Below are 25,702 nucleotides of genomic sequence, written 5' to 3'. Positions count from 1 at the left end.
GCAAAAAGGCTGACGTTTCGAGCCTAGACCCTTCATCAGAAATGGGGCCTAGCCCGAAACGTCAGCCTTCCTGCTCCTCTGATGCTGCTTGGCCTGCTGTGTTCATCCAGCTCTACACCTTGTTATCTCAGATTCTCCAGCATCTGCAGTTCCTACTATCTCTTTCCATGGACTCTGACTGAATTACAGTGACCCACTTTCATACTGGCTGAAATTGGGGAACTCTGTGTAAATCAAAGTATCAAACAGGGTTCTTGTCAGTTTGGCTCAGCCTCTCACAGGCTAAACTCACCGGATCATCACAGTGACTGAGGTGCCATTTTTCATTGTAGTTGCTGATGGGACAAAGGAAAGCTCACATCATTCAGTAGATTAACTTGGAAATGATTTTATCCTTGAACTACAAACCAAAAGTGAATCATAGGTGTTTGTAGCTATTACATAAGCTTTCACTAATATGAGCATCAAAAACACCTTTTTGTTAGCATTCTCTCTTTCCCAGCCACATTTAACAACAGATTCGTCGAAGGTCTGGAATTCTCTGAGAGGCTGTGGCGTAAGTTAATAGAGGTTCCAAGAACTGTCACTGTCAGCTGAAGAGGCTCAATAAAGCAACAAGCCATAATTACCATCCCTACCGTTAACAAAAAGTATTGTGACTGACAGCAAGATGTGCTATTAAGTAAAGGCCAGGCACTTTCTCTTCATTATTCCTAAATATCAATGAAATATTGCTACTCCACCACTCTGTCTACCTCTGCTGACACCTTTAGAGATCTAGGGTCTTGTATATCAAGGTCCTTTTGTTCCTCAATACTCCCAAGGGAGCTACCATTCATTGTTTATATGCTTGCCTAATTAGCCATCCCAAAATGCATCACCTTGTACTTATCAGGATTAAACACATTGAACTCGACCCCATATACATTCCACTACGGAGGAAACCTGGAAGTGAGGCAATCCATCGTAATGGACCCCAGAGTTTAAAAACCAGGCGGGAAAACACACCGACGCTTCATCAGAGAGCTGCACTGAGGATGTTACCAAGCACGTCTGCGGAACAACAATCCAGCTCGGCGAGCCAACCAACCTCAACACCCACAACCAGAGCTACAGATCTACTCCAAAACCTTAGGGTTAAATTCTATCTGCCATTGATCTGTCCAGTTTATCTGCTGATCAATATCAGACTGTAGCCCGAGACCATCCTCCTCACTATCAACAAGACCTCCGATTTCTACATTCACATCCAAATCTTTAATGTACACAACAAACAGCAAGAGTCCTCGTACCAATCCCTGTGATACACTGCAGGTCACCGGCTTCTAATCACTGAAATAACTTTCCACCATCACCTTTTTTCTCCCACTTTCAAGCCAGCTTTGCATCCAGTTTACCAACTTCGTTTGGATCCAAAGGGTTCTTACCCTTTTGGAAAAGCCTTCCATGTGGGACCTTGTTGTAGCCCACATAAACCATATCAACTGCATAACTGCCCTCAATACATTTAGTCATCTTTTCAAAAAAAAACTCCACTGAATTAGTCAGTAGGATCTCCCTTCAACAAATCTCTGATCAATCCCTGCCTTTCCAAATTTTGATTAATACTGTCCCTCAGAATTTTTTCCAAAAAGTTGACTATAATTGAATCACCCAAACTGGTCTGTAATTACCTGGCCTACTCCTAAAGTCCTCTTTGAAGAAAGGAAACACATTAGCTATTCTCCAGTCACCTGTCATTTTACCTGTGGCCAGTGAAGTATTAAATATCTCCATCAGGGCCCCAGCAATCTCCTCCTTTGCCTTCCATCGCAGCCTGAAATACATCTAATAAGGCCTTGGGGATTTATGCACCTTTATACCTACTAAAACATCTAATACCTACATGTTATTAATCATAAAGCATTCAAGAACCTCACTATCCCAACCAAAATTTGAGGCAGTAATGCCTTTCTCCTTTGTGAATAAAGATGAGAAATATTCTTTTCAGATCTCACCCAAATCCTCTGGCTCCATGCACAGATTGCCCCTTTAGTGTCTTATGGGCCCCACTGTTTCCATGGTAATCCTCTTACATTTAAAATATTTATAAAATGCTGTGCTTATAATACCATCTGCCAAAGATACTTCACAGTCCCTCTTTGCCCTCCTAATTTCTTTCTTAAGCATCTTCAACACAGTCCATACTTATGAGGGACCTTCACTGTTTTTATTGCTCTGTACTCAACTTCCTCCTTTTCCTTCAGCAAACTCTTGTTATCCCTTAACATGCAGGGTTTCCTGGACTTGCTGCCCTTGCTCTTCAGTCTCAGAGTAACACACTGGCCCTGAATTCTCACTGCACTGCTTGTAAACAACTCCCACTTTCCAAATGTACCTCAATCTGGCAGCCTCCTTGGCCTGACAGACCCTATACAAGTTTCATACCACAAAACCTCAAATTTAAGTTAGATTTCCAATCCCTTTACTGTTGCCATTTTGACCTGCAACCAACCCCTCTACCAAATCCTCAATGGTTGGAGTCTTGCAGGGGCCTGGATGATGTGGACTGTGGCGATGAGTGAGACGAGACCATCTTGACGCCGGGGTCATCGTCCTCCATCTTTTAAGGTTTTCGCAAGTGATGTGGCATGATTCTCACTAAGCAGCAGCGATTTGCCAATTGATAATTATTATTGATTATTAAACACCTTGTTAACAGCCCAACTCACCTCATTAATATTTAGAGTCCCATTTTACCAAATTCACTAAACCAGCTTCCCATCTGGAAAACAATGAAACCTGCACAACCTGAGCTACTGGATTCAGCTCACTACTTGCTTTGAGCAATCTTCATTTGGACACCAGGCACCAGCATCTCAGAGCAACTATATTGACAGCAGCTACACACATCCCACATCCAGAGCCATTGGCATCTGATGTGCCAGCCTCTAAAAACCCTCATGACCCATCTTCAATCCCCTTACAGAAATGCATGGCATCTACCATTGAAATGCTGGAGGAAGGTCACTCTTCGCTGAGGGATTGGCTCATGGACTGCATGAGGATACATCTCCATGCTCTTTGTTCTCTAGCTCACTCTGAGCCTACTTGGATGATCACAAGATGATGATCCCAACATCTCTGCCATGCATTTTCCTTGCCTTTCTGCGATGTCCCCCCTCCTTAGCTAGAGATGCCAGATCTTATGTTACTTCTGGCTTGCTGTGCTGTATAGATCAGACAGAGAGTGAGGAAGCTTGTCATGTTTGTCAAGGAGATTAGCCTTACATCAGAGGATCATAGCACAGCAAGTCATGGGCAACCTCTGATACTAGTCAAGGCCCTGCTTTGGATGGTCCACGTCAGGGTCCTCTTCTCAGGGATGAAGATCTACTACCCATCTTGACTCTCTGCCTTAATGTAGGCTGTTTTTCCCCAGAAATGAGGGGTGGTAAAGCTTCTACTATTAGTGCTGATGGAGAGTTGTTCTGAGGAACTGAGTAGGTAGCACAGAGGGAAAGCAGGGTTCATGGTGTCATGGGTTCGGTGAGTGTGGAAGATGTTGTAGTGAGAGTAGTAGAGCATGAGCATTGGTAGGATGCAAGTACAAGTCAGGGAGAATTTGAGTATGAGATATTAAACAGAAGATGGTGGCACTTAACCTGCCAGGGTGGAGGAAGTCATTGACCTTTCTCCTAGAATACTGGGCTAAACCTTCAGATATCTAAGATTCCTTCAACCTTGGACCAGGCTTGCATGGTCTGGTGTTGTGGCCTCCAGTGTTTGTCCTGGAGGAAGTAGAAATCCTATTTGGTTCCACCCCATCCAGCAGGACTTGCAGAACACAGTCTGCAAAGTGAATGCCAATTTCCCCCGTCTGCCATGTCAGGAACCATGGTGACGGTGCAAAGAAAGTTCACTAGGTTGATTCTGAGTGTAGAGGGATTTTTGTATGAAGAAATGTTGAGTGTGTTGGGAGTCTCTGCTCACTGGAGTTTAGAAGAATAAGAGATGATCTTATTGAAGGTCAATATTCATAGGGGGCTTGATAGGGTAGGAGCAGAGAGGTTGTCTTCCTTTGTGGGAGAGTCTAAGAACAGACTACATAATCACAGAGTAAGCGTTCACCCAGTTAGAACAGCGATGAGAAAGATTTTCTTCTGTCAGAGGGTAGTGAATCTATCGAACCTTTTACCACAGATGGCGGTCAGGGCTGGGTCATTAAATATATTCAAGACTGAGACAGATTGTTAATCAGTAAGGGAAATGGGGTTATGTGGAAAAGGCAAGAAAGTGAAGTTGGGGATTATCAGATTACCCATGACCTCTTTGAATAGTCGGGCAGACCCGATAAACTGGCATTTTTTCTTTCTATTCATTTGTGGGATGTGGGTGTTGCTGGCTGGCCAGCATTTCTTGCACTTGGGAGGGTGGTGGTGAGCTGCCTTCTTGAACCGTTGCAGTCCACCTTGATTCTGTTCCTATGTTTTATGGTCTTATGGTCCTTTTTAAAAAATAATTTGCACATAAAACCAATGTCATGTGCATGCAGTTCCCCAATGTTTATCCATGTTTAGCACTCAGCCACCGATCTGTTTTCATAGACTGGGCATCCAGCACTGCTGGAGTATGAGGTTTCTAAAATCACATTTAAGGTGTGCAGTGAAGTCTTGAGCATTTGAGGGCATGCAGATTCCAGTGAAAGTATTCTGTCATTAATAAGATTCAAACAGTTTGTCTTTGAATATTACTTTGATGATTCTAAATCCTAGAGTATTAGAATAGGTAACTATGGAGACAGTCAATGCAATGGTGATCTGCTTGCAAAATTCTGTAGATTATGAATACTTCCTTGCAGATAAGAGGGTTGCAAATGTTTCTGTTATTTAAGAAGGTAGGGAAAGAGAAAACAGGAAACTAGAAACCTTAAAATCCAGAAAAATGTGAGGTATTGCATTTTGGAAGGTCTAATCCAGATAAAAAACATACAGTAAATGGCGGAACCCTTAAGAGAACTGATAGGCAGAGGGATCTGGGTTCTACAGATAAACAGGTCACTGAAAGTGGCAACGCAGGTGGAAAAGGTAGTCAACAAGGCATATGGCATGCTTACCTTCATCGGCCGGGGCGTAGAGTTTAAAAATTGGCAGGTAATGTTGCAGGCCGCATTTGGGATATTGTTCAATTCTGGTTGCCACACTACCAGAAGGATGTGGTGGCCTTGGAGAGGGTACAGAAAAGATTTACCAGGATGTTGCCTGGTATGAAGAGCGTTAGCTATGAGGAGAGGTTGGAGAAACTTGATTTGTTCTCACTGGAATGACGGAGGTTGAGGGACGACCTGATAGAGGTCTACAAGTTTATGAAGGGCATGGACAGACTGGACAGTCAGAAGCTTTTTCCCAGAATCAGTTACCAGGGGCTATGAGTTTAAGGTGCGAGGGGCAAGGTTTAAAGGTGATGTACGAGGCAAGTTTTTTACACAGAGGGTGGTGGGTGCCTGGAACTCGCTGCTGGGGGAGGTAGTGGAAGCAGATACTATAGTGACTTTTAAAGGGCGTGTTGACAAATACATGAATAGGATGGGAATAGAGGGATACGGAAGGGTAGGGGGTTTTAGTTGTGACGGGCAGCATGTCAGTGCAGGCTTGAAGGGCTGAAGGGCCTGTTCCTGTACTGTAATTTTCTTTGTTCTTTGTTCTTGTTCTTATGGCTCTCAGTCAGTAGCTGGAAAGATGCTAGAATTTGTTGTAAAGATTGCGATAAATGGGCACTTTCATGATATAGATCTTATTGGACATAGTCAACATGTATTAGTGAATGAAAAATGATGTTTGACAACCTGTTGGACTAAGGCATTATTTAAAGAATTGATAAAAGGAGTCAGTTGATATTGGTATCCTTTGATTTTTCAGAAGGTTTTTGAAACAATTCCCCACAGGAGGCATGCTAGCAGAATTAAAGCACGTGGGTGACATGGTAATGCATTGGAATGAATTAGAGTTTTGTTTACAGACACATAAACAGAATAGAAATAAATGAGTCATTCTTGTATGTGCAGCTTTGACTTGTGAGGAATTACATTGATCATTATCTAGGCCCTCGTTTTTCACAATATATGTGAATGATTTGGATATGAGAACATAAATGTAATATTTCCAACTTCATGGATGACAATTAGGTGGGTACATATCCTTTATGAAAATACAAAATGGGTTCAAGAGGAATTCGATACTTCGTGAGTGGGCAAGAGCATGGTATATGGAATATAATCTGAGGTTATCTCGGAGGAACTCCAGGATATTTCTTTAAGTGATAAGAAGTTAGCAAGTATTGATAGAGAAAGGGACATAGGTCCTTGTCAATAAACCATTGAAGCCTAAAGTGCAGGCGCAGCAAGTAATTTGGAAGGCTAATGGTATGTTAGTCCTTATTGCAAGAGGATCTGTGTACATGAGTTGCAAATGTTTGCAACAATGATTACCACCTTGGTTATACTGCACATGGAGTACTGTGTGCAGTTTCAGTCCCTTAACGTAGAAAGGGCATTATTGCTACAGAAGGTGTATAACAAAATTCACCAGACATGTTTGCAGGATAAAGAGAAATGGAGAAAACTGGGTATGTATTCTCTAGAATTTTAGACAATGAGAGATGATCTTATTGAAAACTGCAGAAGGGATAGAAAGGGTCGATGCAAATAGGCTGCTTTCGCAGGATTTGGGATTTCGAACCTGGGACACGATATTAAAAGGCGGACGTCTCTTTGAATTGAGATGAAGGTAAGTCTTACTCAAATAGTTGTGGATCTTTTAAACTTTCTATCTGAGAAGCCTGCACAAGCTGAATTATTGAGTATGTTTAACCCAGAGATTTATAAATTGCCAAATATCAATGATGCAAAGGGATATGAATATAGTGTGGGGAAGAAGACATTGAGACAGACAATCGGCCATGATCATATTAAATGGTACAGCAGGCTTGTTGGCCTGAAAGGCTGCCTACTGCTGGCCAACAGTCCTCTCTCTGAAATTATGCCACACAAAAAAAAAGTAATCAGATCTTATTTGCCATTGATGAGCATTGTGTTAGTGGCAGCTGTATTTTTGTTTATTGCAACACAAAGTACACTTGACAAAGGATTTGATTGTGAAGTACTTTGTGATGCCTTTATAATTGCAAGTTCTTTGTTTTATATGGTGGAAATATTTTGCAATCTGCAGTGTCAACTATTTCATTAAACTTACTTTCACCTACTGACTTGTAAAGAGACTTTGCATGTTCAATTGCGTTTTGGCACAGCATCCTGTAAAGTGGAACCGGGACTTCTGTAAACAGGCAAGCCATTGTGTATCTCCTTTCAGGTTGAGGAATTGTTAATAGGCAGCAGGGTCAAAGAGATAGATGTTGGAATAACTAATCCATGTTAAATTACACACATAAAAAGCAAAACACAGAGCCAAAAGAAGATAGGCTTCAGAGAGGGAGAGATAGAAAGTAAAACTTTTTTGAATCTCCTGAGACAACTAAAATCTGAATGAAGGAGACCCCACATTATAAGAGTTAATTTTCATTACTAGGAAATTTGTTTAACATTAATTAAGGCACTTCATGCCATTTAAAAAAAAATCTGCATTGGAATCAGCAAACCCAGAATCTTTTTTGTGTGTATGTATAAATACCACACCTTCAACCATTTTTGTACCTTTAAAAACCAAAAGAACTGCGGATGCTGTGAATCAGGAACAAAAACAAAGTTGCTGGAAAAGCTCAGCAGGTTTGGCAGCATCTGTGGAGGAGAAAACAGAGTTAACGTTTCGGGTCCGCTGACCCTTCCTCAGAAGGGTGTTCTGAAAACGATGGTAGTGGTGTAGTGTACTAGTTTTGTAAAACAGCAAACAAAGCTCTGTCATTCTTTCCTAGAAAGATAGAATCACTCTGTATCACAGTTAATAAATTTATTTAACATCTTGGCTAAATCACAATGTCAAAAATTCTGGTCACCCATATTATGTAAAGAACATTGGATTGGAGAAGGTGAAAAAAGGATTTTTTTTTGATGTTACCAAAGTCAGAGGTGATACATATCAGAAAATACTGAACAGATTCGGGCACCTTTCTCTGGAAAAGAGAAATTTAAGTGCTAAGTTTGCTGCATCGTGAGATCCACATTCTAACTCAAGAAGTTTAAGGAGTGAATATTTAGGGATTTTTAAGATGATGAAATAGTTTGTCAGGGTAAATGTATTGGTGATGTTTTCACTTATGGATGGGATCATAACTAGGATCCAAAAATATGAAATAGTAACATTTTGAATAGGAAGTTCAGGAAAAACTTCTTTACCAAGAAAGTGGTTAGAATTTGAAATACTCCAATGTAAGGAATCATCAAGGTGAATATCACAGAAGCAGTTAAGGAAAAGCTGGAAAATTATACAGCGGAGAAAAGGGACATAAATGGTGTTAGATCAAAAAAAAGAGGAGGCTCAAGTTGAGCCTAAACATTGGCATGTGCTTGGTTCTGTACTGCAAGTAATTTGTTATAGTTTGTAAGGACTGATCACACTCTTCCAGTTTGCCTCTCTCTGCTTCTCCTCTCAAAAGATACCTGCTAGCTAACTCTCCACTGGTCCCCTAATCCCTGATTGACAAACTACAGCAGGATGCCTTTCTGCTGCCAACAGCTTACCATTTTCATTGAGATAAGACTTGAGGGTGGAATTTTAAGCAATCCTTGGCAAAACATCATTGTGTGAACATTACAAAACAGGCACGTTTCAGACCTGTTTCTGACATGATGCATATATTTTACCTCACTCCTTGTGCCTTACTGTTGACTTGGCTTCACCTTCTTCTCTGAAAGGAGAATAGTGCTTTGAATAGAATTTTCAGTAACTGTGTGATTAATAAAAGTCAATCTTTAATCTTGCTCTCATGAATGTTTTTTTTGGCTGGCTTTACTATTTTTTAACCAGAGTTGCGGTATTATTTGCATTGCATTTCCACCAGTTAACACATTAATTGGGTTAAAATACGCTAAGCAACTTCAAAAGTGACATGTGACACTTATTTCAACGTAATGCATCCAGCAGCTTTGATGTAAGTCTACTTATATTTATTCATGGTTTTCCTCCTTGCTTACATTTGCATTTTTCTCGAGGTTTTACTTCACGGTTGGATCAGTGCTCTGTCTGCTACTTATACCGAATAGGCAGCTGTATAACTAATTCTGCAATTTCACTGCTTGTACAATACAGTTAATCACAGTTATATAAGCAACTTAGGTTCACCCTGAAACATCTGTAAATCCATACAGAGCATCTGTAAGTTCATACAGATGTCCTACAAGTTCTAAGTTTTTTTTTTAAAGAAAGGAGAAAGGACCTTAACTCTTATTTATTACACTCAAAAGTGAAATTTCTCCACGTGTGAGATGAGTTGTTTAATTTTGTACCTTTGAATGATTTCACTTGCCAACAGGCCTATGGTATTTCCTTTTATAAAAGAATTGGTCATGAGGAGGTGAACAGCAACCTTGTTCAGTGTTAATGAGGGTGGGTGAATGGTTTGTTCAGCCAGAGATTGAGCTGGTTATTCCTGGTTCAAGGTAGCCCACACATAATGGCACTTGTCCATAACCAACTATAGCATATTGCATGTCATCAGTTCAGATTGGCAAAATATTCCACAGTTGGTTGTTTTAGAAAATGTTGGGTGAAATTCAGCCTGGTCCTCAGATATGGATTGGACCTGGAGCAGGAAGCAAAATTAGAGAAAATTGTGTTGTTCCCTTATGTTCCCCTACCCGCTTCCTAATTTTTCCAGAGGTGAGTTATCTGGCAGAAACCTCGGGGTAGGGAGGGTGGGTAAACCAATTAAGCTTGTTAAATGGGGAATTAGTGCCAGATTTCCAAGGCCAGTGCAACTATGATAGGTTTGCATGAGCCCCATGCTATGTCAGAACCTCAGCTACCCAAAGGTGGCAGTTGCACAGAAAGGATGGTAGTAGGATGAAAATAAGATGCAGTTTCATGATGTAAACAATAAGGCTCAAAAGTACATGCAGGCTCTTGCTTTGTGGAAGCAACTTCTGGAGACTGCTTGCACAAACAATCCTTGGGGTACACAAATGACTGCTAGTTCCCTCAGCAATTCCCCTCCATCCTTTTTGAGGCATTTAGCTCAGCAGCACCCTGTGAAAGCTGTGGGATCGCTAATGGGTCCCCTTTCTTCCTCAACATACCCACCATCTTTCAATGGGTGATGAACCTAGACATGGTGTCCTAATTTCCCATTGGAAATAGCCCCAAATCATTGAAAATATTCTAGTCAAAGAAATTCAGCCTATTGAAGTTCACCTTATTGTATTTCCTTTCTGCTCATTCAGGTGATTTTGAAGATCCCTGTTCAGAAGTTTATTTGGGAGCATTCTAGAAGTTACAAATGTTTCATGATCTTGTCGGCTTCTTATAAATTTTGATTTGATTTATTACTGTCACATGTGCATAGGTACAACAAAAGGTTTTGTTTTGCATGCAATACAGGCAGATCATACCATACAAAGTACATTCGGGTAACAGAGTGAGGAATACAATGTTACAGCTGCAGAGAAGATGCACAAAGAGCGAGGTCAACATTAAATTTGAAATTTGAGAGGACCATTCAGAAACCTAATAACGGGGAAGAAGCTGTTCTTGAATCTGTTGGTACATGAGTTTAGGCTTTTATATCTTCTGCTCAACAGAAGTGATTGGAAGAGGTTACAACAGGGGTGGAAGGGGATATTTGATCATGAAGCAGTGAGAAGTATGGATGAAGTCAAGTCGTGGAAGGTTGGTTTGCATGATGGACTGGGCTATGTTAACAACTTTCTGTAGTTTATTTTTAATGGTTTTTCTGTACTTTTTTTACAGACTTGCCAAACTTCCTTAGCCTCCTGACAATGTAGAGGCATTATTGAGCTTTATTGACTGTAACATCAATGTGGGTAGACCAGGATAGATGATTGGTTATCATCTCTCCTAGGAACTTGACATTCTTGACCATCTCCACCTCAGCTCCAATGATGTAGACAGGAGCATGCCCTCCACCCACCTTGTTTCTTGAAGTCAATGACCAGCTGTTTCATTTTTCTGATGTTGAAGGAGAGATTGTTATCTTTACACTATGGTACTAAGCACTATATATCTATCTTGTATTCTTCTCGTCATTGTTTGAGATCCGGCCTACAACGATGGTGCCATCGCGAACTTGTAGTTGGCATTCATATGAAATTTAGCTACACAGTCATGAATGTACAAGGAGTATAGTAAAGGGGTTGAGTACGCAGATTTGCGGGATGCTGGTGTTTAGGATTGTAATGGAGGAGGTGCTGTTTCCTATTCTCACTGCTGCCAGTGGGTCAGGAAGTCGAGGATCCAGTTGCAGAGGGCAGAGGGGAGACTTGGATCTCAGAGTTTGGAGATTAGTTTGGTTGGAATTATAGTGCTAGCTACAGTGCTACCTTCAATGAGTAGGAGTCTGATGTAGGTATCCTTGTTATCCAGATGTTTCATTGATGAGTGTAGGGTCAGGGAGATGGCATCAGCTATGGACTTGTTGCACCGGTAGGCGAACTACAAGTGATTAAGGCAGGCTGGGAGGCTAGAGTTGATAAGAGCCATGACCAACTTTTCAAAGCACTTCATAATTGTGGAGCTCACAGCCACCAGGCATTAGTCATTAAGGCACACTGCTTGATTTTTCTTTATTACTGTGATGATGATGGTCATCTTGAAGTAGATGGGGACTTCAGATCTTAGTAACGAGAGGTTAAAGATATCAGCAAATACTCCTGCCAGTTGGTATGCGCAGGATCTGAGTGGATGGCCGGGGCCAGACTCCATCTGGACCAGTCACTTTCCATAGGTTCACTCTCAAAAAGACTGATCTGACACCTGCAGCAGTGACTGAAGGAACAGGTGCATCTGAGCCAGTCGGGCAGATGAAACTATTTCACTGACCTTCTGTTCGAAATGCATTTTACATTCATTGAGCTCATCTGCCTTGCTTTGTCGCCCGTTGTGCTGTGTAGTCCTTGCTAAAAACCATGGATGTCCGTGTGGTTAGTCTAACTTTCTAGCTTCATCTGGTATTGTCTCTTGGCACCTCTAATGGCCTTACACAGATTGTGTCCAGATTTTCTGTAAAGGTCAGGGTCACTTGACTTGAATGCCACCCACCTGGATGTCAGTGGGGAATGGATCTCCTGGTTAGAATATAGGACATAGAACATAGGACATAGAACAGTACAGCACAGGAATAGGGGCTTCATCCTATGATGTTGTGCTGAACATGATGCCAAATTAAACTCATCCCGTCTGCCTGGCCTTGGTTCATTTCCTTCCATTCCTTGCATATTCATGCGCTTATCTAAAAGAGGCTTAAATGCCCCTGTCGCATCTGCCTCTATCACCACCCCTGGCAGCATGTTCCAGACTCCTACCAATCTGTGTTTTAAAAAAACTCTTGCCATTCACATCTCCTTTGAACTCCTCCCCCCTCCCCGACCTTAAATGCATGCCCCCTGGTATTAGACATTTCAACTCTGGGGAAAAAAGATTCTGACTGTCAATCCCTCTTTATAAAGGATATTCTATTCTATGGATTTCATAACTTTATAGACTTCTATCAAGTCTCCCCTCAGCCTCTGCCTCTCAAGAGGAAACAACCCAGTTTTTGTAGCCTCTCCTTATAGCTCATACCCTCTAATCCAGGCAACAACCTAGTAAACCTCTTCTGCACCCTCTGCAAAGCCTCCACATCCTTCCTGTAATGTGGCAACCAGAATTGAATGCAATACTCAAAGTGTGACCTAACCGAAGTCTCGTAAAGCTGCATGATGACATCCTGACTCTTCTATTCAGTTCGCTGACCAATAAAGGCAAGCATGCCATGCGCCTTCTTTACCACCCTATCTACTTGCATGGCTACTTTCAGGGAGCTATGGACTTGAACCCCAAGATCCTTCTATACATCAATGCTGTTCTGGATCTTGCCATTAGCTGTATACTTTTCCTTAACATTTGATCTCCCAAAGTGCAGCACCTAACACTTACATGGATTAAACTCTGTCTGCCTTTTTCTGCTCATATCTGCATCTGGTCTATATCCTGTTGTATCCTTTGATAACCTTCTACACTATCCACAACTCCACCATCTGTATCATCTGCAAACTTATTAACCCACCCATCTACATTTTGATCCAAGTCATTTACATATATCACAAACAGCAGAGGTGCCAGTATGGATCGCAGCAGAACACCACCAGTCACAGACGTCCAGTCAGAAAAATAACCTTCTACCACTACCCTTGGCCTTCTATGGGCAAGGAGTTCTGAATCCATGTGGCCCAGTTACCGTGGAGCCCACACGACTTAATCTTCTGGATGAGTCAACCATGAGAGACCCTGTCGAAAGCCTTGCTAAAATCCATGTAAACAGCATCCACTGCTCTACCTTCATTGAATACCTTCGTCACCTGCTCAAAAAAATTCAATCCAGTTTGTGAAACATGACTTGCCCTGTACAAAGCCATGCTGACTGTTTCTAGTTTGGCCATGCTTTTCCAAATATGTGTAAATCCTATCCATAAGTATTCTTTCCAGTAGCTTCCCAACCACTGATGTGAGATTCACCAGTCTACAGTTTCCTAGATTATCCCTATTTCCCTTCTTGAACAGAGGAACAACATTAGCTACTCACTAGTTCTCTGGGACCTCTGCAGTGGCTAGCGAGGTTACAAGGATCTTGGCCAAGCAATCTCCTCTCTTGCCATTCTCAATAACCTGGGGCAGGTACCATCGGGCCCTGGGAACTTAGCCACCTTTAATGCTCTTCAAGAGACCGTGACACGACGTCTATCTTGATGTCAAAATGCCCTGGCATATTACCATATTTGCAGTAATCTTGCTATCCTCCATATCCTTCTCCTGGGTGAACACCGACGCCAAGTACTCATTTAGTATCTTGCCCACATCCTCTGCCATCCATGGCATCCATGCCATCCTCTGCCCATCTATGGTTTCCGGTTGGGGAATATTCACATTGACTTCTTTGGCACACAGTCTTCTACGTACTTGTTAATGAAGTCTGCAATGTTAGTGACATGCTCATCTAGGTTGACCGCTGAGTTCTTCAATGTGGACCAGTGCACCAATTGTAAGTAGTCTTGTAGAAGCTCATCCACTGCCTCAGATCAGCACTGTACTACTTTCTCTGCTGAGTCCTCATGTTTCCATTTCTGCTTGTAAGCCAGGAGAAGGAACACAGCATTGTGATCTGATTTTCCAAAGTGCGGGCGGGGAATGGAGCGGTAGGTATCTTTGTTTGTGTAGCAACGGTCAAGGATGTTTGGCACTCTGGGACAGGAAATGTGTGGATGGTATTTTGGTAGCATACTTTTGAGGTTGGCCTGGTTGAAATCACCAGCTACGATGATTAAGGCCTCTGGTTATAAAGCCTCAACTCCTTTTGTAGCTGTGTACATTTCATCAAGAACAGTCTTCCCTTCCTCATGGGGTGCTATGCAGACTGCCGTCAGGATAACAGATGTGAACTCGCACGGTAATAAACACTGCACTTCAGTGTCAGATAGTCCCGATCCGGGGAGCAGGAACTTGCCAGTTTCGCCATGTCTGACCACCAGGCAACTTCTTTTGATTTAAGGATAGAGCTAGGTAGGAAAATTCTTAGAAGTGTAGATTGTCAGGTGTAAAAGTAACTGCCTTCAGGTTCCATGTGTTGTCTTGGTCTACTGTCATAACTCTAACAGGAGTTCAGGAGCCCCTTCCTGAGAGATGATGTAAATAGCTAAAAATGACCCTTTTTTTTGTTTTGTTTTGCAATTTTAAAGAAGGTTTCATAACTTTTGCACAGAAATTATGACCAGAGGCCAGAACATCCCAGTAAAATGGTTTAGCCTTTACTTTTTGAAGTTCCGAATACTCTGACTTCTAGGGCAACCTAAATCTCTCAAGACGTTAAGCTTATTAGTGAGCAGCCTTACTAGTATTATTGTCAGGAATTGGCATTCTCTACTTCAGATTCATGTGAAATTGATTTTCAAATTTATTTCTACTCAGTACAGGAGGAGCTATACAGGAAATCATTATTAATATGTGCAGTTTTGAAAGCATTAAATGGTAACGTTTCTGAAGCCTGAATGAGGAACAAATTAGTCCCAATTCCCATACCTGAATAAATTTCACCAATGAGAAATGTTGAGTACCAAAATTATTTAATTTAGTAAGCAATTCCAAATCAGATGATTTACAAACCGCGATTGCTTTCTGGGCTTGAACCCTGGAGATGTCTATCACTTGAATTCATTTATCTCTGTCAGGCATTTTCCATTATTAGGTTACATCTTGAGAGAGACTCACGCATGGGTGGGATTTCTGTTCAAGTGTGTTAATAATTGACATTGTTCACTTTAATTGTGAAAAGTAGGAACTGGGAATTAACTCTCTCTATTTTGTTGTTCTAGCTGGATGGAAATACAGGTACTTATCCTTAAAAGGTGAAAACGTAGAGAAACATTTTAAATGTGGAACTGCCCAGTGGGTAGGTTCGACCCCCTGGCATGAAGTGCAGTCCTTGGGCTTCTTTACATAACTATCCTCAACACTGATACGCTGATATTTTACAACACACCACACTTCGAGGAAAATAATTCAGACAAGTTCTATTACACAGATTGTTAGGGTTACAATGACAAAATTTTTGAGTGATTGCCAAGGTGCATGGTACCTGGCAGACAATAATTTCATCTTTGCAGTAATGTGCAGAGTTCTGAGCAGAAATTTAGTTCTTGTCAGGGATATGACTGAAAAGTCACAAAAAATGCCTTTTGTGCACAAGAAACATTAAATGAACTCATTCAAAGGTCACTGAATTCAATGTCTGAAGAACCTTATTCATTCTGCTGACACTCGCTCCCTGATATTGATCAGCAAATCTTTTTGCATAGACCTTTAGAAAAAGGGACATATTTTTCAGAATTGAGGGCTAATTTAGCTTTCTGGAATTGGGTTGTTTTGGAATATGCGGACCACATTTTGATAGAGTTTTGTCAAATTAGGTCTGAATGTTAGTTCCTTTCCTCATGAAGGAGGATGTGCTATGTGGAGGTTTAGCTTTGTAGGATGCAGATTTACAATTCCATTGTAACAGTGCCTAACTACAGCTGAAATAATAGGGAGGAAGCAAATGGAATCTTGTTCAGTAATGCCGTATAATCCATGTGTAACATCATGATCGCAATTCAGTTACACATAAGCGCTCTGTGATATATTGCAACAGTTTTCAATGACACAGTGTGTTATTCATTTATGTATTATTTGATTTTCAGCAAACATTATTGTAAGATTTTGAAAGATTTGGTCCAGAAGCTAAGTAATATTGGGGAATAATTTGTCTTTATTTTTATACTTGTGTATTTTTTTCAAGTAATGCTGTGCGTGAAATAAAGTTCAAGACAGTCAAGATAGAGTTGACTGTCATTCTGTCACTACCGCAGCTGTACAGGGCCTTGGTGAGACCATGCCTAGAGTATTATGTGTATTTGAAGTCTCCTTAAGATAGACTTGCAATCAAGGGTGGGATGCCCAATATTTGGGTCCTTGGCCTTTGTGTGAAATGAATTCTGACTGACCATCCTGAGCAGTTGACAGAGTGTGTCCAAAGCCTTGGACTGGATTGGAGGATGCCCTTGACTTGTGGTGTGGAGAGCCCCTGACCATGAGTAATTCCCCTTTGACTTGACTGGGCCTGCCAACAGCCATGACCAGGTTCCTTCCTTTGTGTTTACATTACGTCGGTCTTATCTTACCATTTATAGGAGGCTCATCTCTGGCTGAGGGAATAAAACACAGAAAGTTATGCAGTGCAAGACAGGGATGCCTTAAGCATTCAGGTAAGCTCAGAGTAAGTGAGTGCTGTGACAGTGAGGAGAGCTTGGAGATGCAGTCTGGTTCAGTCCCTGAGTGCACAATGCCCTTGCTACAGCATTACAATGATAGCCATTGGTGCAGCGTTGATGTGCAGGAGCATCCTGTAAGTGAATCAGAAATGTGCCATGAGGGTTCTTAGAGACTGGTACATATCAGATGGCAATGACCGTGGAGGTAGATTGTGTGTAGTCAGTACCCATGCCGCCTTACATGTTGGTGTTCAGTGGCTGACTTGGAGGTTCTTTAGAGCAAGTGGTGAGCTGAATTTGCCACGTACACACTTACTTCTATTGAGAATTCTCAATGTCTGGCTTGCTTGATATGAAAGAAAGGTGTATCTTACTGAGGTGAGTTGGGTCATCAATGTGACATTTAACCCTTTTTAATTGGCAGCCAGCAACTGCCTAGTGACAAGCTCACCTCACTGTTTATCAAATGCATAAAAGGTGAAACAAAATACTTTCAACATCATGATCAGTCTTGCTGGACTTCTCATCTTACTCTGCCACAAATTTCTCAATAGTATGCATCACTCAGACATCTATAAGATTCCTCACAATCTTTCTCAAGCTATGCCTGGTGACATATTAACGCTTTGTTCCAAATCTCTTCACCAGTGACCTTTCTGAGGCTGTCCAGTCAATGCCTGTAGTTCACTGGTCTAAACTAAATAGGGGCCAAAGCCTTACAGGTTAACCTTGGGCCTTGACTTTGAAAATGGGAATAGTTTGACAAGCTGGTCTGAACAAATTTCTGTCTCAAGTATCGAAGGAATGTGACAATAAAAATTGGAAATGAATTGAAGAGCAGATAGGATGAAAGGTCAGTGACAGCTTTCAAGCCAAAGCCAGTAAACAGTGCTGAACCCAGAATTCAAGTGTCAAAACTATTGCACATTTCAATATATAAATGTTATCTGGTCTTGGGTGCAGAGGCTGCATTATCAAATTGTCAGTTACATAAAAATAGAAGATATGATGAATGTAAATATCTTCAGGTGCCATAAAAACTTATTAGATTGAGGAGTTGAGTATTGTAGGAAAAGCGATGCAGAGAAATGTGAGTTTATGGATTCAGAAGTAGGATAAAAAGAATAAGAACTTGCACTCTTCATTGTAAAGCATTATAAAGAGCAGAAAAGATAAACTTAATGGTTGAAATGGAAAATTTTGCAAAATGGTATGATTGTTTCCATAAAACAATAAATGAAAGGAAATGGGTTCTTAGATTTTATAAAAAGAAATGTAGTTTACAAAACGAAAGTAGGTTTAACCTATACAAACCTATACTTAAACATATTTAAAATGTAGAATCCAGTTTTGTTGTCCTATTTTCTAAGGGCATCAAGGCCATAAGGAGACTGCGTAAGAGGTTTATTAATGCAATATCAGGGATGAGACCTTCAGTTATATGCAGAGACTGGGCCTGTTTTTATTACATCTGGAGGTGTTATGATAAAGAGACTTGACAGGGCAAAAGGGAAATCATATAATTTTCATTGACCACTGGGTTTATGATTAGACTTTGCAAATTTTAATATCATCAACAAAAGAATAAAGGGAGATGTTGGGGGAGACAAAAAAACTGCAGATGCTGGAATCCAAGGTAGACAAGCAGGAGGCTGGAAGAATACAGCAGGCCAGGCAGCATCTGGAGGAAAGGAGCAATCAACGTTTCGGGTATTACCCTTCTTCTGGACTTATTTTTTTCCAGAAACTGTTGTTAGGATATGAATGTGTGACAGATCCAGAACAGTTTTTGAAAGGACAATAGAGGAGAATGAAACTAAATGGCGGATACCTCTTTCAATCAACCTGCAAAAATATTTTGCACTGAATGGTGTCCTTTTGTGCTCTAGAAATTTATGGTTCTGTCAGATTTTAGAATATGAAATGTATGTAATGTTCCTGAGATGGTGTGATTTTAGGCATGTTTCTGTCCTACCCATCGCTCTACTTACCTGTCTCTTTGAGCATTTAACAAACAGGAAATGTAATTTTATTAGGCCTTTTTTTTCTCTCTCTGCAGGTTATTTTCAATTAAACATTTTGAACGCCCTGTTTTAATGTACGTCCACCAGCTTTACAAGGAATGGATCAGATGGATTGTAAACCTTATCAACCACTGTCAAAAGTTAGGTGTGAGATGGAATTGGCATATACTAGTTCTTCAGATGAAAGTGAAGATGGCAGAAGCCCCCACAAGTCCTATAATTCTAGAGAAACACTTCATGAATTCAACAAGGAGTTAAGGATGAATTACAACAGTCATAAGAAAGATACCATGCAAACGGTTGAAGAATCCAGACAAGGTATGTTTTGATTTTGTGTGGATATCTTTAGAAATTTTGCATGTAAATCTGAATGTAGAATGCACTTCTCTTAACTCTTGTCTTTCAAGAAACACATGTAATCTTCAAGTTAAAAGAAGTCACTGAGTAAGTCAATTTCCAGTCAGTTGGCTTGTATTACAATGAAATACACTTTAATTGACTCCTTATCTGGAATTTTAATTTATTGTATTTTCACACTTTGAATCTGATGGAATAAAGGTAGGTCTAATGCAAGCTTAGTGGAACCATTAGTTAACCTTGTCCCTTTTAAAATGTGTATGTTGAGTACTTATCATTACACTACAATAATTTTAGAACAGTCAGTTTCCATAGAAATATGTGTCATACATTCAGGTTTACCAAAGGTAAAAAAAAAACTTGAAATTTGTGAGAATTTCTTTTTTTCTAAATGCCAGTTATAAGCAATTGAGAATTAAGTGTTTTGCTGATATTTCAAACTATAGTCTGAACCTCAAAAGGATCCAATTCTGAACGTACAAGGTTGGTAGTGTTGGAAATGTGAATTTGTGACTGTGTTTGGCACAATTAATCACTATTTACGGTAGGAATATTGTTCATAAGAACTTGCTCAATTGAAATCAAGCATAACTGTTTTCTGTGTTGATTTGTATTGAGAAATTTGTATCCAGAAAATGGAACTGATAGGCTGATATGACAATAAAGTAACTGGAGTTCCAGATCATCGCAGTTTATCTTCTTGTGAGCTGTCCATGCATTTGTCTTCACAGCATTACAATAATGTTACCTGAATCTGTGGTATTTATTTACCTTGAATGTTTAACTTGCCCATCTTGAAAGTGTCGCACCACTCGAAGACTGCTCATCATTTAGCAGGAGGTGATGGGAAAAGATGTGGAAGGGAATTCTCAAAATGAATATATCGGGCTGGTCTGTTAACATGTTTCACCTCTAGCAGCTTTTCGCAATGAATGTCTGAGGCCGATGCTAGAAACCCACGCATTTGTGGTGTGAAACAAAAATTAATGCTATTGTGAGTCAAGTTACCAGCATTTCACTGACAGCAAGACAATTTCACCAGGTGTCATGGACTGTCTGCTGGGTTAGTACTCTGGCAACAAAGGTGATGCAGCTGCACATTGGGATGTTGGAACTGATGAACCTTCAAGATATTTTCAATATTTAACACCAGAAAATGGCAAGATTTGATGTATTCCCATGACAGAGGTTTGTATTTAATGAGGATATTTTGTGATGTCGCTGATAGTGTTGGACTTGTGCATTCACAGGCAATCCTTGAGAGCGATGGCATCTATATTGCATCAGGGCAGATTTGATTGTTTGAACATGAGCAAAGCTCCTCCTGGTGATACCAGCCTTGTAATGTGCCATAGTGTCTCCATCTCCCATTCACCATCTCTACATGAATGATGAATGCAGAGGTGGCTGCTACTTCATTGCTTATTATAAAATTTCACCTGATACCATGCTGCTTCAACGGGTGGGCTCAAGTCTCAGAAATCAGCCTGATGTTAGGTTAGCACCACTCTCAGCAGTGTTCCACCCACGGAGTCTGAAATATGTTCAAATACATGAAGGTTTGAGATCACTGGGGATCTCTGAAACTAAAGCTTCGATTTGACAGATGTTAATACTGCATTCTGTTCTTCATGGACCAACAAATGAGAAATTGGGAAGAACTTTTGCTAAACAGATTGGACCACTTTTTCTATTGGAGATCTTTCAGGAGTTTCTACTATTTTCTCCTGCTCGTTTTAAGAATAATTTGTGTTCTGTGATTGATTTTAGTGCATTTCAGTCTGTGGGGAGTAAATCTGATGTTTGATATTGGGTAGCTTCTAGACAAATGAAAACTAATTAGAAAGAGGCATTGCTATTTATTGCTATTGCTATAGCATTGCTATTTATAAATAGGCTCATTACTGGATCTGAATAATGCAAACAGGGCTGTGCACTGGAGCGACTAAAACAGACTGGTAAGCTTGGACAACTTGACTTCAGCCACTTGGGAGATCTGCTAATGAGCTGCTGTTGTGGACCTCCTGTACCTGTTTGAAAAAGGGAAGATTATCTTCAAGAGTTGCTGGCCCTCCCATTGGCTGGCAGGTTCTCAGCTCAGCAGTGCCACCTGGTACAGTGGCCACTGCTGGGAGTTTAAATTTCCTATATTAACATAGGACCAAACAATCTTCCCATAGATATGGAGGAATACAAATAAGAAGTCACAATCTTGCACACATGTCCTCTGATGTCGAGGCCACTATTAACAGTCTGAGGGGACATTTGTACTTCTGATCCGCTGTTATTGTTGCTGTGTTGGGTGGATTTAGGATGCCTCTGAAAACCTGTCTTGTTTAAAACTTGAGGAAACTTGATAGAAGTCTGCTGTGGACTAAGGAGCATGCTGCCAGCGTGGTGGCTCTATGCCGAGAAGGGAAGTTCACTATTACATTGGCCAGCATTGTGTAACAGTTGAGATGCTTTTGAATATATTTCTCTCTTGGAAAATGTGCTACTATGCACTCAACATTAAAAAAAAAACAGTGCTTCTGAAATTTAGTATGACAACCTGAAGTATTTTACTTTCTTGAGTACTTTCATTTTTCATGAAAACAAATGTTCTGCTGCTTTAGCTTTGAAAACAAACAGCCATCTGCTCCTGGAATTCATTGAATGAAGGCCTTTTGGTGCTATTTCAATAAAAAAAACTGAGTTATCTGATCTTTCAGTCAGCTCTGTTTGTTGCTGTCATGGTTTATTTTGATAATTAAGCCTGTTATAAATCCTTGGCTAAGTTTTGAATGTTATTGAACCACAAAACTTGAGGATTATGCATACAGTTGGACAGTTTTTTTTTAAAACAAGGAGTTATTTAAAAGTATCTGTCTTTGATCTGATTATCGAATAATTGTTTGTTTATAGCACTGAATTGCTATTTAGAGATTTATTTTTTGAGTTATTAAGTTGTTTTTTGTGTGTGCATGAGCAACCTCCACAAATATCCTCGACAACATCCAGGCTTGGACTGAAAAGTAGGAAGTAACATTAATACCATGCAAGTGCTAGGCAATGACTATCTCTAACAAGAGAAAATCTAACCATTGCTCCTTGACATTCTATGGCATTAACAATGCTGAATCTTCCATTAGCAATATCTTTGGAATTACCATTGACCAGAAACTGAACTAGACTAGGCATTCAAATACAGTGGTTACAAGGCCACTCTAGCGTCTGGGAATTCTGTGGCGAATATCCCACTTCCTGTTTCCATAAAACCTATCCACCAGTCACAAAGCACTAGTTAGAGGTGTTATGGAATGTTTTAAACCTTTCCCATAGACTACATGTGCGCTTTACAATAATTGGTCTGATATAACTTGGCTGATCTCTTCTTCATTAGTTCAGGATACGAAGGCTCATCATGTTGCTCCAACACCTGATTTTACCCAAGGTAAGAAGTGAACTTGGAATTTTCCAGCTGTCATTCAATTGCTCAACCATTTATTTGATGGGACTTCTGTGTGGCACTTCTGACTAAAGAATAGAGAGGACTTTTTATGACCAGCAATTCCTCTAAAAATGAAGTCATAAACTGGGGACTGAACTATACTAGGTGCTAGATACTCGCTTCACTGAGTAGCAAGTCAGGGGAGAGAGTCCACCATTGGGAATACCAGCTGCCCACAGCTATTTGATGGCCACTTGATCCCTATGAGGCTGGAGGTGGGATCTCTGATCTTCTGGATCAAAAAGTCTCACCTTTCAGAGGTGGCAGCCAATAACAGGCCAACAGTTTTCCAATATCAGGATAAAGGTGTGTGGGAGATTTGAGTAAGTATTTGGGGCCTTGCTGGTTACCAGCTGGAAGGCCCCATGGAAGGAGATGAAAGATGTCCGGAGCCGGTGTTTGAAAGGTCATGGAATAGGACAACTTAGGGAGGAGTACACCCCTGCCTAGCGGAGAGGCCTCTGATGGCCTCAGTGGCAGTGAAATCTGGTAGCCAGGCTAATTGATGTAGGTCCTTCCCATTAATGGTTGAATCCCTGAGGCAGAGGGATGGAGACCTCTAGATGGGCATTGATTGTCTTTAGTTAAAAATCCCTATGGGTGACCTTGCAATGGGGACAGGAACAGTCAGGTAGGAAGCATGTAGGCCACCTGCAGGGTTATAGTCTCCTCATCTTTCAACCTGTCAGCAGATGAGGGTTAAATCTAGCACCTCATGTTTAGAATGATGACTTTTTTTTCTATTTATTTCTACATGCTCACTTTATTTCTGTACAACAAAAGTAAACCTCAGGGTCTAGAGAAGATACTGAACCAAATGATAGAACACATTATTATGTCATCGAAGAATTGAAAAGCTCTTCGTAGTATGTTTTGACAACAGCTTTACATCCTGACTCAAGCATATCTCATTAAGAGTAACAAAATGACTATTTTGTTAGCTGCAGATATTATTTGAGACTGCAATGTTGACATGGCTAAGAATTTTAAATGATGCCAGAACATTTGCAGAATTTGTAATCACACTGTGGAAATTTACACATCCACTTGAAGAGCCGGAATCTGAAGATTTGGATCTGAAATTCTAAGAAATATTTTTGACAAAGAAGCATACCTCTGCATAGAAACTTTCAGTGCTGTATTCACTGGGGCTCAGTTTAAAGTCCTGTCACTTCTGAAACAGCATTTTGTGTTTCAGGTTACATTCCAGGACCTGAACTGACAATCAAAACTGACACTGCAGTGCAGAACTTTGGGACCACAGCACTATCAGAGATGCCATCTTTTTGAGAAAATATTAAACGGAGGCTTCTTCTGTCCTGTCTGTTGAATGTAAAACTTTTCACTGCACTCTCTCAAAGAAGTTTAGGGATAAGTGATGGCCTCATGGTATTATCACCAGATTATTAATCCAGAGACCCAGGTAATGTTCTTGGGACCTGGCTTGAATCCTGCCATGACAGATGGCAGAATTTGAATTCAATAAAAATCTGGAATTAGTAGTCTAACGATGACAATAAACCACTGTTGATTATCAGAAAAACCCAATTGGTTCATTAGTGTCCTTCAAGGAAGGAAATCTGCCATCCTTACCTGGTCTGGCCTACATGTGACTCCAGACCCATTTAAATCGTTGAGACATAACTGCCCTCTGGGAAATTAGAGATGGGCAATCAAAGCTGACCTAGCCATTAACATTCACATGAGCACAGTTTTAAAAAAAAAGTTATTCCCAGAGTACACGTCAATGTTAATCCCCCTTTATCAACAAATAAATGCACAAACTTTGCAAGGACAACAAAGAAGCAGGTTTTCCTGCTACAGGTCTTCACACAAGATTTCAGCTGAGAAATATACCATGTAGTTGATCCATATGCTTGCCTGTGATGGTGTGTACAACTGAATAACCTGTTGATCAAACTGTCTGCTTCAGAAGGTTATTTTGGAGCAGTCCCGGGGTGCTTAGGGAACTGTGCTTCAATATGAGTAATGCCTTTGGGAGACAAGTACCAAAAACAGGAATGTGACAGATCAGAATGGAAAGGTCAATTGAGGGCAGAAGAATAAAGTTTTTCTGTGGTAATTTATTCTCACTATTGTTGTCCTTTTTCTTGTTGTGGTTACAATTGTTGCTGTCAATCATGCCTGCAGCCTGAACTCCCAGACTAAATTATTTACGTACCAAATGGCATCATTAATTATAAGGAGCATATCCTCTCCTTATTGCCATGTCTCACAGGATTTTAGGATAACATAGGATCAGAGCATTGCCGTAAAGATGCATCACAGAGGAACTTCTTGTGACGTTTAATAGCTTTTGCTGTATTAAAGAATATAATGCTCCACATAGAAATCAGGGAACATGAAATGTCACGGATACAATGAAAAGATGATGATCCAAACTCTCGAGAAAGGGCATTTAATATTAAAGCAGACATTCCAATCTGATGGTTGCTTTTGGTTCCATGAAATATCTGTAGCCTCAAAACACGATAAAAGCTGAAGGTTTTATCAGAAGGGTAAAACACATCAGTGAGATGCTTTCAACTTGTCAAACGTAGCACATGGTATTATCAGATTTATCAGCAAGATAAAGGAGTGTTCTGAATGATTTCAAAGACCACGTAAAGGTGCTGCATTTGTAATTTAATGATGATAATGGAGCTATTTATCTTTTCTCTGAAAATTGCTATTATGAGTCAGTTTGCAATTCTTTTCAACTGTGAAATAATTGTTCTGATGGTTGTTTCATGGAAGAGGAAGTTAAGAATATGAATCATCTTCACAGGTAAATAAGAATCTTCATGTACTGTTGCAACATTTTTACAATTGTCAAACACTGAGTAAGGAGTGATATTAGGACTCCTTGCAATGAATTCAGTTTCATGG

At 40.5% G+C, this 25,702-nt stretch overlaps 1 protein-coding gene across 2 annotated transcripts in view; it reads left to right on the top strand.

Moving 5' to 3' along the window:
* Nucleotides 1–25,702, top strand: part of LOC125484895 (teneurin-1-like) — a 313,884-nt gene that overhangs the window by 204,708 nt on the left and 83,474 nt on the right. For both annotated transcript variants that reach the window (XM_048605477.1, XM_048605476.1), the window contains exon 2: nucleotides 19,002–19,284. In XM_048605477.1, the coding sequence (XP_048461434.1) occupies nucleotides 19,065–19,284 (220 nt within the window). In that variant the 5' untranslated portion in view covers nucleotides 19,002–19,064. The remainder of the gene's footprint in view (nucleotides 1–19,001; nucleotides 19,285–25,702) is intronic.

The sequence above is a fragment of the Rhincodon typus genome, chromosome 14 (assembly GCF_021869965.1).
Source record: "Rhincodon typus isolate 14 chromosome 14, sRhiTyp1.1, whole genome shotgun sequence".
Lineage (NCBI taxonomy): Eukaryota > Metazoa > Chordata > Chondrichthyes > Orectolobiformes > Rhincodontidae > Rhincodon > Rhincodon typus.
This window is presented reverse-complemented; position numbering and strand designations above follow the sequence as displayed.